Raw genomic sequence first — 13601 nt, 5'->3', positions numbered from 1 at the left:
CGCCCTTCTCTTTCGAAAATAAGCCTGATAATGACTCAGTAGACCACAGCATTCTTTTCTCAGAGGGCCGGATTATGAGAGATACCGTATAACTAGGTGCTATACCTGTTAAAATCCAGAAAATTAAAACACGGGCACTTATTGGTAACCAGTGCAATTCCTTCAACAATGGCATCGCTCTATGAAATCTATGTATGTTATAAATCAGTCAGACAGCTGTATTCTGCAATGTCTATAGACATTTAAATAATTTCTCAGAGCATCTCAGATAGAGCAGATTACAGAGTTTGTGTATCAAGTAGCATCATTGAGTTGTTTGTTTTTCTACTTGGTATTTTTCACCCTGTACCCCCAAAATTAAAGATCAGCAGCTTCAAAATGTGCACCTGATTCATCATTATTATGTCAGACAGTAGCATACTTATCCCCTAATTCTATAAACTTGTGTGCACAATTTTAAGCTTGTTCTCTTATGCTTCTGTGGCTGGTGTCATGATTGTTGCAGTTGTCCAGGTGTTGATGTGTCTGATTAAGTGGAACTGGCATTTCAGCTATTTTTTTTTTTTGTTACATTTGTACCCTGTGCTTTCCCACTCATGGCAGGCTCAATGTGGCTTACATGGGGCAATGGAGGGTTAAGTGTCTTGCCCAGAGTCACAAGGAGCTGCCTGTGCCTGAAGTGGGAATTGAACTCAGTTCCTCAGTTCCCCAGGACCAGAGTCCACCACCCTAACCACTAGGCCACTCCTCCACCACTGCTGTGGCTTTCTTCAGGGTATGCTATGAAGTCTGCAATTTGTTTTTATATAGTGGGTTCTCAAACCTGATTGGTTGACGTTTGAGGTGGGTGGTTTCCTTAGGAAAACAGGAGATTTTGGTAGGAAATCGAGGTGGGAAAGTCCATTGGTCACAGGTTTGAATTTTGGTGCCATGTAATTGTATTGAGTAGCTCAGGACATAATCACTGATTCACCTCAGGTGTCCCAGAAGAACGTTACCTCTTCTACTGCACCCTGTATATGTTTGGCATTGGCAGTGTTTGATGAGGAGTTGGATAAGAAAATCCAGGGAATGTTGTAATATCATCTAGCGAACATCATTGCATCATTATTTTATTTATGATTGTGTTCTCCTGTTTGATTCGTTGCCAACTGGTTTAGTACTTGTTTGCTATTTCTCTGGAAAGCGGTTTCTATATCAGTAAATCAAATCAAATGATATATCATTTCATCATTCATTTAATTGCTTTATTAGCTTATAAAACTAAATTGAGATAGCCACTTCATAAAAGGAATGAGGATACAGAAGAAAAGTTCTAGTCTTTAAGATACTGGAGTATGTTATTGCCTTGTGGTAATGATGTATTGCATAGGGATAATTTCATAACAGCTCACATTGGTGAAAAGTAAGAGTAAACTTTTCACTTCATGGACTTAGCAGGTTTTTCGAAGTAAAAACATGCACATATTTGCAGTTTGAAAATTATCCCAGGAAAAGTAATGTACAGAACACCTGCCAGTTTGTTCTGGTATGTGTTCTGAATAAAAATAAGTTCATGCGTTTGAAAATTCTAAAGTATGTGCATAGTTTCAATTTCTACCCCCTCCCCCACTGGAATGCCTCTTCCCAAAACAGTTGAAAGTACAAGCAAATTGGCAGTGCATTTACAACTTTATAAAGGCCCATTTCAGCAGATAAACACTGCCTTCCCTGCTGAAATGTCTTTGAAAATTACTTTTCCTAAGCATTTCATTGAGAGCCCCAAAATGCTTTGATTTTTAGGATGTACATCTTTGAGTATTCATGGGATTTATGTTTGGTTTGACAGATGGGCTAAATGAGAGGTGATTGTTGCCCTTCAGGACTGGGTTTGTGTACTCCTATCTCAAAGAGTTGAAATATTTCATGTTGGTGCATGTATTTTGTGTGGGGTAGTCTCTCATAAGCTCTGTTGATTGAGTAGAACTAGAAATAAATGCTTCTGTCTCCCTCTTGTACAGGTTATAGAGAGAGCATTAAAACAGATTATTTTCTCTGTTGATATTTTTCTCCAGGGATACAGATGGAAGGATGCTGTTAGACATTTTTGATGAAAAACTACATCCGCTTTCGGTAAATTTCTCTACTTTGTCTTTCTTGAGACTGAGACTTCTGTTTTGTCTTATTTGCATGAACTCAGCAAATTGACGCTTGAAGTTTCCCTGGTATGGTCCAGCATGCTTGAGTTAGGTTACCTAGAAGTTGACAGGCTGACTATAAGTATGTGTGTGAGTGTTTCAGCTGTTTTGTCTGTTCCGATGTGCTAATATGGTAATCTATTAATATCTTTTTTTCCCCCAGAAATCTGAGGTGCCTCTAGACTATGAGAAGCATGACCCTGAGCAGAAGCAGATTTACCGGTTTGTGCGGACGTTGTTCAGTGCTGCGCAGCTAACTGCTGAATGTGCCATTGTTACCTTGGTGAGTGCCCATGAGGCAGTGCTAGCTTTCTTGTGTGGCAAACAAGCACAGCGAAGATGACAACGAAAAACACAGTCAGCGATGGTATTGGGAAACTTTAATCAATGCATGGTTCGACGCGACACAGGCCTGTGTTTCAGCCACTCGGCCTGCATCAGGATGGAGTCAGATGCCCCAGATGTTGTTATATTCCAATAACAATAAATGTTGGCGATCTTGCAATAAAGTCTCTTGTCTAAAATGTTGCTCTCCGGTAATGCTCATTTTTCTATTTCCTTGATTTGAAGTGTTTGATCATAGCTCTGAGAGTGACATTTTAGATGAGAGGCCTTATAGCAAGATCAATGTTTTGGATCAATAACGTTTATTTGTAATTAGAATATAACAGTGTCAGTGGTGTTTGACTCCTGATGCAGGCCGGGTGTCCAAAACAGAGGCCCGTGTCGAGTCAAACCATGCTTTTATTAAAGTTTTGCAATACCATCGCTGTGTGTTTTTCGTTGTCATCTTTGCTGTGCTTGTTTGCCATTTGTGCTGATTTGCGAGGGTTGGTTCTTCTTATGTGACCATCTGCATTGTTTGTAGTTGCTTTTATATCTTTTTTTCTATTTTTGCTAGTAGATTTCATTGCTCATGAAAGTAACAGAATGACAACACTGATAACAGATAGGCAGCAGTTTTTCAGCTATTCCCACGCTTTACTAGCTATTTGCTCCAGCACTGTTTGGGGAGGAAGGGGAGGGTGAGATGAAAGAGTGGCTGATTAAGAGGCACTTTTACAGAGCTGCGATAGGCGCTAACGTGCGCCTAATACAGCTCAAAATGGTGTACCACAGGACGCACTAAGGCATCCTGCGGTAACTGTCAAATATACACATAGTAACATGCATTAAAAACTACATTTTTTGAGGGGGTGTTGGGAGGGCAGAGAGTGGGCGCTCCTGGGCTAATCAGCTCAGCCACATTACCACATGATAACTGGTTAGTGCACGGATAGCATATGAGCCCTTAGCGTCTACAAAATGAACGGTGGTAAGTGCTCACAAGGTAATTTTTTAAATGGCTGTGAACTAAGGCAATCTTAGCGCATGGTCATTAATTAAAAAAAACTCATTTTTAAGGCTGCGGTAAAAATGGCCTTAGCACATGGGAAGAACTTGTTTAAGGGCACACTAAAGCTGCTTTTTACCTCAGCTGAGGAAAAGTACACCTTAAAGAAAAAGGTTTATATCTTTTGCTTGCTTAGCTAAATATATATTGAACATAGATATATGTAAAGCATACAAGGGCTTATTACAGCCCTCACTGATTTTCTTGTGCTTCATTTGAATCTGGTTTTGAATTTATTTCAGAAAGATGACAAACTTGCAGAACTGTTATGTTTTTGGTAACACCTTATATTCCTACCAAGTACTCTAAGAATTACTGAAGTCTAAAATGTCCCGCTGTTTGGCACTGTCAGATTTGCTGCACGGAAATGTGGTTCCAGCAAAAGGCTTTTGGGGAGTTGTTATTGATTTGTGGCATGTTAACAGTGGATGATTGATCAAGATGGGCACAGTTTTGAAAGAAATCTAAAACCACTTATTACACTGGTGGTTAGCAATCCAAAAATGGATGCAATTAATCAAGATTACAAAAGCAAATCAACAAATGCCTTTTGGTTAGATGCTCAATAACCAAGTCTTGTAATCCACTTACATGTGTTTCTCAGAAAGCTTCTACATCTCTAGCATGCTGAGGGCACTTTCAGTGTAAAGTCCCTTCCTGAAAGTAAAGGAAATTTAGGGCCCTGTTTACAAAGGCGTGTTAACATTTATAACGTGCCTATAATTAGCGCATGCGCTAACCGTGTAGGTGCTTATAGGGATATTGTAGGCACGTACACGGTTAACGTGCGTTAAAGACGCTAATGTGCCTATAATGTGGCTTAGTAAATAGGGCCCTTAGTTGTAGATGAGACTGCTCTGCACAATATACTATGCTATTCTAAGTTACTTGGATAGCAGACTGAATATTGCCACTACTTCTATTTATTTAGTTAAACATTTTACATCTTGCACCATCTACAATTCGGGGTGGGTTACAAATTAACATTCACAATAAAATTAGTAAGCAAAAGAAGCAAAATTCTTGAATAACAAAAAAGGGTTTATAATACAAGAAAATATAAAATTATTCAAACGCTTGCTGAAAAAAAAAGGCTTTTAAGGTGTTTCCTAAAGGAAAGTGCTGCTTTCACCTGCCGCAAGTACTGCAGTAAAGAATTCCACAGCTTAGGAGCTGCCACCATAAAAATGGATTCTCTAGGGGCCTCTTTTACAAAGGTGTGCTAGCATTTTTAGCATGTGCTAATTGGGTAGATGCCCGATGCACTAAAAATGCTAGCACACCTTTGTAAAACACCCTCTATATTCTTTCAGTCTCACCTGTTTGAAGGATGGAATTTCATGTAGCTCCAGCACTGACTGCCTTATCGTACTATTTAGCACCGGCCACCATCTGGATAGTGGTGCTGAATATCTGGATATTTTTTTGACCGCTTCAGCATTCATTTAAACCAAAACACCAACTGTGTTGGCTGGCTGTTGACCCACTTGCATATTTTTATTTACATTTGAAAAATTGGGACTATTGTCAAATGATGCAGTCACCCACCCCTGTTCAGAGTAATATTGTTGATGTAATTTTGGTTCCCAGAAGCCTGACTTTAAATTGGACCCTGTGTTAGAGAATGACACGGGGACAAAATTTGTCCCCGCCCCGTTCTGTCTCCATCCCCACCCTGTCCCCGCAGGCCCTGTCTCCGTCCTGTCCCTGCAGGCCCTATCTCCGTCCCCGCCCTGTCCCCGTGAGCTCTGTTCTCATCTGTAGAAACCTCAAACACTTATGATTTTATATTTAAATCTTTTTATTAAAGTATAAAAAGGAACAATATGCTGTGCAACTATTGTGTATAAATTACAAAGAGAAAACAATAATAACAACTAGCAGCTATAATAACCCTCCCACCACCACCATCTACTCTTCCAACACCAACAATTTCTGACTTCTACTACCCCAAGGAATCCTAAAATCCTAATCCACCCTGTTAAATTGTCCAGAGGTACAAAATACAACCCGTTCTGTATGCCCTAGAGGGAAGATTTTTAAAACTGTGGATGAATAAGGTGTCATCAACAATTTCAGGATTCAGTCTAGCTCTCCTGTTTTCCACAGTCCCTCCTGCAATAGAAGATTAGAAAATGTGCTGGTAGCAGGATGTACAGGATCCCCCATGCAAATTTTGCTAACTATGGCCAGCATGTTTGCTTGTTTTTCCAAAAAATAAAAATATTGTCATCTGCATCAATCAAACATAAATAACAGTCCAGTTCATTAACAGGCTTCAAAGTAGAAAGTGACATGGGGACAAAGTTTGTCCTCATCCCCGTGGGATCTGTCCCCGCTCCCATCCCCGTGAACTCTGTCCCCGTCGCATCCCCGTGAGTTCTTTCCCCTTCCCCATCCGCGCAGTTACTGCGGATCCCCGTCCCCGTGTCATTCTCTACCCTGTGTACAGTACTTCCTGTATCTAGGTCTGACCAAAGAGTTCAGAAAAGAGGATTGAGGAATACTGGAACCACCCATTTATTTTCCATCTGTAGAATTGTTGATCAGTGTCTAAAGCCAACATCCTAGCCCTCCCCTCTGCTCCCGGTACTGAATAACTTATCACTACCAACCAGTGTTCATCATGCTCTCAAATATGGCAGATGATCACTGCCTAAAGAATGAACTATATATTTCTCTGGGGTGGTTTGATGCACCAAACTTCCTATTTTCAAATTTATTCAGCTTGTTAGGATGCAGCAGAGATTGAAACAAATGGTAGTCCACAACTGTGTAGAAAGCAAGAGTCTAATTACCAGAATTTACTGTCAGCTGCTAAGCCACACTCCACAGCCTTGAGTACATTGAAATCTAAGTGGGAGACTAATGTGGGTACTGTGCTGTCAGAAATGGACAGCTTAAAAAAAAAAAAGAAAAACTCCTTCAGTGCTCTGATTCAAGAGAATGGATATATAGTTTTCAATCAGTAGTACTACACATGTGAAAGGCTATTGAAAATGAAGAGGAACGCTTTCCCTTACTGTAGGTAGTACTGTGAGGAGAGAGGTCCTTTATTCACGTGTGCTGGTTCTGCTAGTCATTGAGATATTCTGGACTGAAATTCTGTCCTGGATCCACAAAATTAACCAGATGCAATTGCCAGTGGAACCTGCTGAGGTCTGAGTACAGTGGATAGAAGGGGGGGGGGGGGGGGGGGAATCTGAGAGTGGGTGAAAAAGGAATAGAAACCTGTCAGCATTATTTAACTGAATGAGAACCCTCCTACTCAGTTGAATCACACTGAATATCAACTCTGTGCATTTGTACATCACAACTTCACCCAAATGGTATCTGAATTAAAGAGAGCTTAGGACAACTACATAGAATCTCTAAGTGAGTGATAGGGAGAGTAGATGGCATGGATGGGCAGAATGGATAGGCCATATGGTCTTTATCTGCCTACACTTTTCTGTGTTTCAAACTGTGCCCCTGAGAATGTCTGTTCATGATCTATGTATCATGTATAAGTATACCGTCTCCTTCTGGCACACATATTCAACTATGCAATTTTATAACAGCCAATTTATGCATGTAAAATATGCTTTACGTGCTGAAAATGCTTTGTAAAGTTACCCCCAAAGTGCCTGGCAGTGGACTTTGCATTGCTGTTATTGGAGTTAAACCAGAACTTCAATTTCCTTTACGTCCTTGCCAGACTAGCCCAGATGAATGGGTAGTTGTGCTCATCCACCAGCGGATGGAGACAGAAACAGAAAGTAGTTTTGTGTGGCTTGCCCTCTTAAGACCTTGTTTAGTTGTAGAATGCTCACTATATTCTGTTTCCAGTGGATGGTACATGCAGCTCTTTTCCTGTGCTCTCAGTCAGCAGTTTCTTCCCCTCTGAGGTCTTCCCCTTTCCAGTGGTGGAATTCTCTTGGGTATGTGGAGCTCCAGAGGTCCCTTTGCTAAGTTGCTTGTCTCTCAGTCTGCCTGCAGGCTCCTCTCTTCTGAGTTGTATACTTCTCCTGTATTATACAGCTACAGCTGTCTCCTTTCTTCTCAGGTCTGGGCAGCACATGTTGTCAGAACTGCAGTGGTTTCTTCTCCTTTGGGTGGCGGACCTTTCCAGTATTTCGGAATGACAGCAGTCTCCTCTTTTCTAAGGGGCTGATTTCTCCTGTATGTCTCAGATACACCAGTCTTACACCAGTCTGTTCTATTCTGCATTGTGGACATTTCCTATATGGCACAACCCCAGCTGTCTCTTCTCTTTGGAGTTGCAGACGCCTACCGTATTTCATAGCTATGGCTGTCTCTTCCCTTCTGAGATGCAGACACCTCCTGGATTTCACAGCTACGGCTGTCTCTTCTCTTTGGAGTTGCACTCGCCTCCTGGGTTTCACAGCTACACCAGTCTCCTCTCTTCAGAATTGCAGACCGCTCTGGTAGTCTACAGCTTCAGCAGTCTCATTTCCTTTGAGTTGCAGACAGCTGTTGTGGTTGTGATTTACAGTAGTCTCCTCTTTTGGGTTGCAGACAGTTCCTGGGGTTCACAACTTCAGCAGTCTCCTGTATTCTGAGTTGCAGACTTCTCCTGGATGTCTCAGCTACAGCAGACTCCGCTGTTCGGGATTGCGGACATATCTTGGTTTGCACTGCTTCACCAGTCTCCTCTCTTCGGAGTTGCAGACATTTCCAGTGTTTCACAGCTGCATCAGTCATCACTCTTCTGGGTTGCGGACATCTCCGGGATTTTGCAGCTGCAGCAGTCTCCTCTCTTCTGAGTTGAGGGCGTCTCCGGTATTTCCCATCTACAGCGCTCACCACTCTTCTGAGTGGCAGACATCTCTGGTACTTCTCAGTTGCAATGGTCTCCTCACTTCTGGGTTGCAGCAGTCTCCTAGCTTTTGATTTGTAGGCATTTCCTCTGTGTCACAGCTATGGCAATCACTTCTCTTCTGGGTTGCAGATGTATCTGGTATGTCACAATTGCAGCAATCACCTCTCTTCTGCATGGCAGCAGTTTCTACTATTCGGCGTTGCAGGTATCTCCTGTAGGTCACAGCTGCAACAGTTTCATCTATTCTGAGTTGCAGACATTGCCTCTTTTTCTCAGCAATAGCAGTCTTTTCTTTTCTGGATTGCAGATGTCTCTTCTGAGTCGCAGTGGCAACAGTCTCCTCTCTTCTGGGTTGCAGATTGCCTCCAAGTCTCAGCAGCAGTCTCCTCTCTTCTGAGTTGCAGGCATCTCCTCTATATCACAGCAACAGCAGGCTCCTCTGTTCTGGGCGCAGACATTTCCTGTATTTCGTGGCTGCAGTGGCCTCTTTTATATGGTGTGCAGACACCTCCTGTATTTCCCAGTGACAGGCATCGCTGTTTCTGATTGTGGCTGTCTCATCTGGTTCAGCACTGCAGCAGTCTCATCTCCTTCAGAGTGGCAGCCTTATGCTCTATTTTTCATCTGCAGACGTCCCCTGGGGTTGGGCCCTGCAGACATCTTCTATGGGTCAGCAGGTCAGCATTCTCTCTCTCTCTCTCTTTGGACTGCACATGTGTCTGATCTGTCACAGATAAAATAGTCCCCTCTCTCTCTCTCTCTCTGAGTTGCAGATGGTTGCTATGTGGCCAGCCTCAAGGGTCTATTTGAGTTGTGGGCACCATTTGCTCTTCCTTGCTTAGATGTCTCCTTTTTTTGGAGTGGTGGTCCTTTTTGATTCTGGCTGCCTCATCTTTTCACAGCGACTAGCTCCAGTGTGTTTGGAGTTTCCCAGCCTACCTACTTTTCAGTGTGGCGGGCAGCTGCTCTATTCTGGGCTGTGGGGAATGTCTACCTTTTACAGCTGTTTATGCTCTCTCTCTCTCTCTCTCTCTCTCTCTCTCTCTCTCTCTGTCTCTCTCTCTCTCTCTCAGTTCGGTGGAGGGTGGCTATTGTCCGCACCTGCCACGGGAGGGCTATTTGCAACCTACTAAAGTGGAGGCGTAGCCTAGTGGTTAGTGCAGCAGACTTTGATCCTGGGGAATTGGGTTTGATTCCCACTGCAGCTCCTTGTGACTGTGGGCAAGTCACTTAACCCTCCATTGCCCCAGATACAAAATAAGTACCTGTATATATGTAAACCACTTTGAATGTAGTTGCAAAATACCTCAGAAAGACAGTATATCAAGTCCCATTTCCCTTCCCGTCTCTGTCAAGCCTGCAAGGAGCCTGTTCCTTTGGGGCTGGCGGTAGGCTCTGCTGAACTATGACAGCCTGATTTCATTTATTTTTCCTCAGGCCGGCCTGATTTGAGTCGGCGGAGGTGTGCCTTGCTTCCTCTCTGAGAAATTCAGTGCTATGGTCTCTATAGGGCTCTGCCTCATCCACCTGGGGGCTGACTTGGACACCTCTGTGTCTGGATCCGTGCTGGATCAGGCGATATATGTGCATGGTCCTTCCTCTAGGCTATCCCTCCTGGTGAGGATCTTTGCTAGGCTACAGGCGTTTTCAGACCAAGAATTCAGTTATAGCAACTATATTGTCAGTTCTCAGGTTTTGTCCTTTTCTCGGGGGGGGGGGGGGAGATTTTCTCTATCTTCCGAGTTCTAGGCTTGACTCCTCTGGGACTCCTATAGCTGGAGATCCCTCTTGGCAGTCTGTCGGCTGGGTGGCTCAGTTGAGTTTGGCTTGCCGCATTCTCCTTTGCTGAGCAGCTGCTCTTCTGATTCTTTTGCCCTGCTGGTGAAAAAAATAATTGTACGCCAGATGAGATCCGGCTAGATGATCATTTTCTTGGCGCCAGTTCAGCTATGGACTTAGCGGCGGGCTTTGCCTATGTGGCCTAGCTGTTGAATCCACTGCACTTTTCGGTATTCTACAACTCATTCTGTGTCCTTTATGGTGCACCTCCAATGCTAGTTGAAGGGCAAGTTGCAATTGTCTGGGGTATAGATATGTTCAGATAACAGGAATTATTGTGCAGGTGTCGCAAAGGAGGGTGGTACTCCTGGGTCTGCTACTCGTAGCATGTACAGGATCATGTTGCTTGTGTGTCGACTTCCTCACCCCTTTTTTGCTTTTGCATTATCTTCTACCCCAGGAATCTTGGCCCTTCTGGTGGTATCTCGGTCACACTGGGTTGCTGGGAGATGTTAGGTAAGAATCCATTTCACACGTTAGTAGCGGCAGTTTAGCAGGTTCTTGGGGGTTTAGCTTGCTTATTTCTAAGGTTTCCAGCCTACACTCCTCGCAAAAAGAGTAGTGAGACTGGCGAGGTGTTTTGGTCCACAGTCTACAAACATGGACAGATTCTTCTCCTGTCGGGCTGAGTTTCTATGGTTATTCCAGTCATATCTAAGGAGGTAGTCCCACCTTATGTAAGATACTGTTCCACCTTATGTAGGGAACTACTTTGTCACATCCCAATTATCTGGACTGGTCTGGCAAAGATGTAAAGGAAGGTTAAATTAGGTCTTACCTAATAAATTTTCTTTCCTTTAGCCTGCCAGACCAATCCAAAACCCTTCCAGTTTGTCTCATTCTTTTTTTTAGATATATTTCCTTTCTTGGAGGCCTTCTTTGTCATGCTCCATGTCTTAAGTACCTCCTTGCTCTGTGGAGTAGTGTCTGGTTAGTTGAAGCCAGGCTTACTTTTTCAGTAAGGGCCTGAGTGGATTCCTTCTAACTCAGTGCGATAGCTCTCTGTCAGATGGGCTGTACCTTCTTTCTCCAATCTCATATGTCTCCTGATTCAGTAGAATATCTGTCTGCTTTCTTCAGTCGCATTTAGGGCTGAGGACACACCTCCTGACTCAGTGAAATATATGTCTGTCAGTGGAGGGTATGCCTACCTTCTTCAGTCTCATGATGACTGATTGCAGCACTCCTGACTCAGTGAAATATCTGTAGGTCAATTGAGGATTTGTATGTTGTCTTCATTCATATGCTAGCGAAGAATGAGTTTTTCTCTCCTTTCTTTGGTTGTCTGATTGTTTGGAGTTGAGGACCATGTCTTGGCTAGACGGTATACTGAGCATTCTACAGCTGCACAAGGCCTTAATAAGGCGAGTTACACAGAACTACTTTCTATTTCTTTCTTCATCCACTGGTGGATGAGCACAACTACCCATTCGTGTTTACTGGTTTGGCAGGACTAAAGGACATTATCAGATAATACCTAATTTAACTATATATATAGTTATATACATAATATATTTATTTATTTATTTATTTATTTGTAACACTTATACCCCGCACTTTCCCACTTATTAGCAGGTTCAATGCAGCTTACATAATATAACAGGTTTACAAGATAATATAGAATGCATAACAGCTGTAATATATTGTATAAAGAGGTGGACAATTAGATGTGGGTAAGTAAGATGGGTAAGGGAGGAGGGTGGTAGAGGGTGTGTGTGTGTATATATGTATATATATATATATATATATATATATATATATATATATATATATATATATATATATATATAATACCGGAGATTATGTAAGCCACATTGAGCCTGCAAATAGATGGGAAAATGTGGGATACAAATATATATATTTTTTTGTAGTTTGGATCATAAAATGAAATGTCCTAGTTATGCCTTCACCCTTTGCACTTCCTATCTTCTTATGAGTATTGCTGTTTCATTGTAGTTATGTTATTCTCCACTTTGAATGCCCTCAAAAAGTGGGTTATAAAAGAATACATTGATATTTGGTTGTTACAAAACTGATTGAATGTGATGTTTCAGGAGTTCATTATTTGCTTTATACATGACATTCTTGTGTCTTTATAAACTGCAATAAATGTTTTCTGATCATCTCTGGGAAAAGTGACTAAAGTCACCAGAAACATAAAATGAGGTTTTAATGAATTATGTTAGAGCAAACAATTTGATATACAGCAGTCCAAACCCCATCCTTATATGTGAAAAAAAAAATTAAAAAATTACAGGAGTTCAAACATGTAACTTTGTCAGACTGCTTATGGACCCATGACATGAAAAATTGGCCATTCTTGACATTCTAGATCCACTAATTTAGTCACTTTTTCCCAGAGACAGTCACATTTGTCTAATACAGATTAATAAGGGATTTGTTTGTCAAAAGAAATGTATAGTGTAAGGGCAATCCGCAGGTATTGATATACAGAATTTAACAGCACTATTAGAGGACTCAATGATAGAAATATCATCTAGAGGGACTCTGATAGTATCTCTGGTTTTTGAACAAGATTTGAATATGATCATGAAGTTATTCTTCAAATACTCCTCTGCTTTATTTTGTGGTCAAAAAATATGGGTTTATCCCGATGTGACTAAAATAACTCAGCAGAGACTAAAACAATTTTTGATTTTGAGAGATGAAGTGAGGAATTTGGGGGCAAATTTTACATTGGCATACCCGTGCAAATGTTTGATTCGAATGTCGGGAACTAAATATGTATTTTTTGAGCCAACTCAGTTAAGGATTTTCCTGGACGCTAAAAATCCATCTAGCCGATTAAGCGGAGCAACTGAATCAGCGATAAGTTAAACCAATGAGGAAGAACAGGACTATGCCAATTGGAAATAGAGAACTTTTCTTTAATAATAATTCTCCTTAATTTTTATAGACCACTCCCCCTTTCAATATTTGGTGGTCTAAGGAAGAGTAAAAAGATATTTTTGTTTATATTTCATTATTTTTTCTTCTTTATATTTCTCTGTATTGCCTTGCAAACTGATATTCGTTTGTAATATATGAAATTCAATAAATAAAAATAAAAAAAAGACATTTTTATTATTCCGGGGTTGAATGATGTCCAAAAAAGAGCTTGCAGCTTTGGAGCCTGTTTGATTTTTTTTAATAAAGCTTCGCTTTAAAAAAAAACATCCATGTTGGGTGGCCTCCCCTCCCCCCCCCCCCCCCCCCCCCCCCCACTCCCGCAGAGACCTGGAAGTAAGGGAGGGACATCCATGTAAGTAGAGTTGTGGCCGAGTGGTTAGGGTACTGGTCTTGTAATCCAGAGGTGGTGGGTTTAAATCCCACTAATAGTTTTGTTAAAAAAAAAAAAAAAAGGACAAAT

At 41.7% G+C, this 13601-nt stretch overlaps 1 protein-coding gene across 1 annotated transcript in view; it reads left to right on the top strand.

The window, feature by feature from the left end:
• Positions 1–13601, top strand: part of CCNY (cyclin Y) — a 598774-nt gene that overhangs the window by 525090 nt on the left and 60083 nt on the right. Inside the window, exons 12-13 of the mRNA XM_030199560.1 lie at positions 2055–2112; positions 2341–2460. Coding sequence (XP_030055420.1) covers positions 2055–2112; positions 2341–2460 — 178 coding nt within the window. The remainder of the gene's footprint in view (positions 1–2054; positions 2113–2340; positions 2461–13601) is intronic.

The sequence above is a fragment of the Microcaecilia unicolor genome, chromosome 1, assembly GCF_901765095.1.
Source record: "Microcaecilia unicolor chromosome 1, aMicUni1.1, whole genome shotgun sequence".
Taxonomy (NCBI): domain Eukaryota; kingdom Metazoa; phylum Chordata; class Amphibia; order Gymnophiona; family Siphonopidae; genus Microcaecilia; species Microcaecilia unicolor.
Note: the sequence above shows the minus strand (reverse complement) of the source record. Positions and strands in the feature narration are given on the sequence as shown.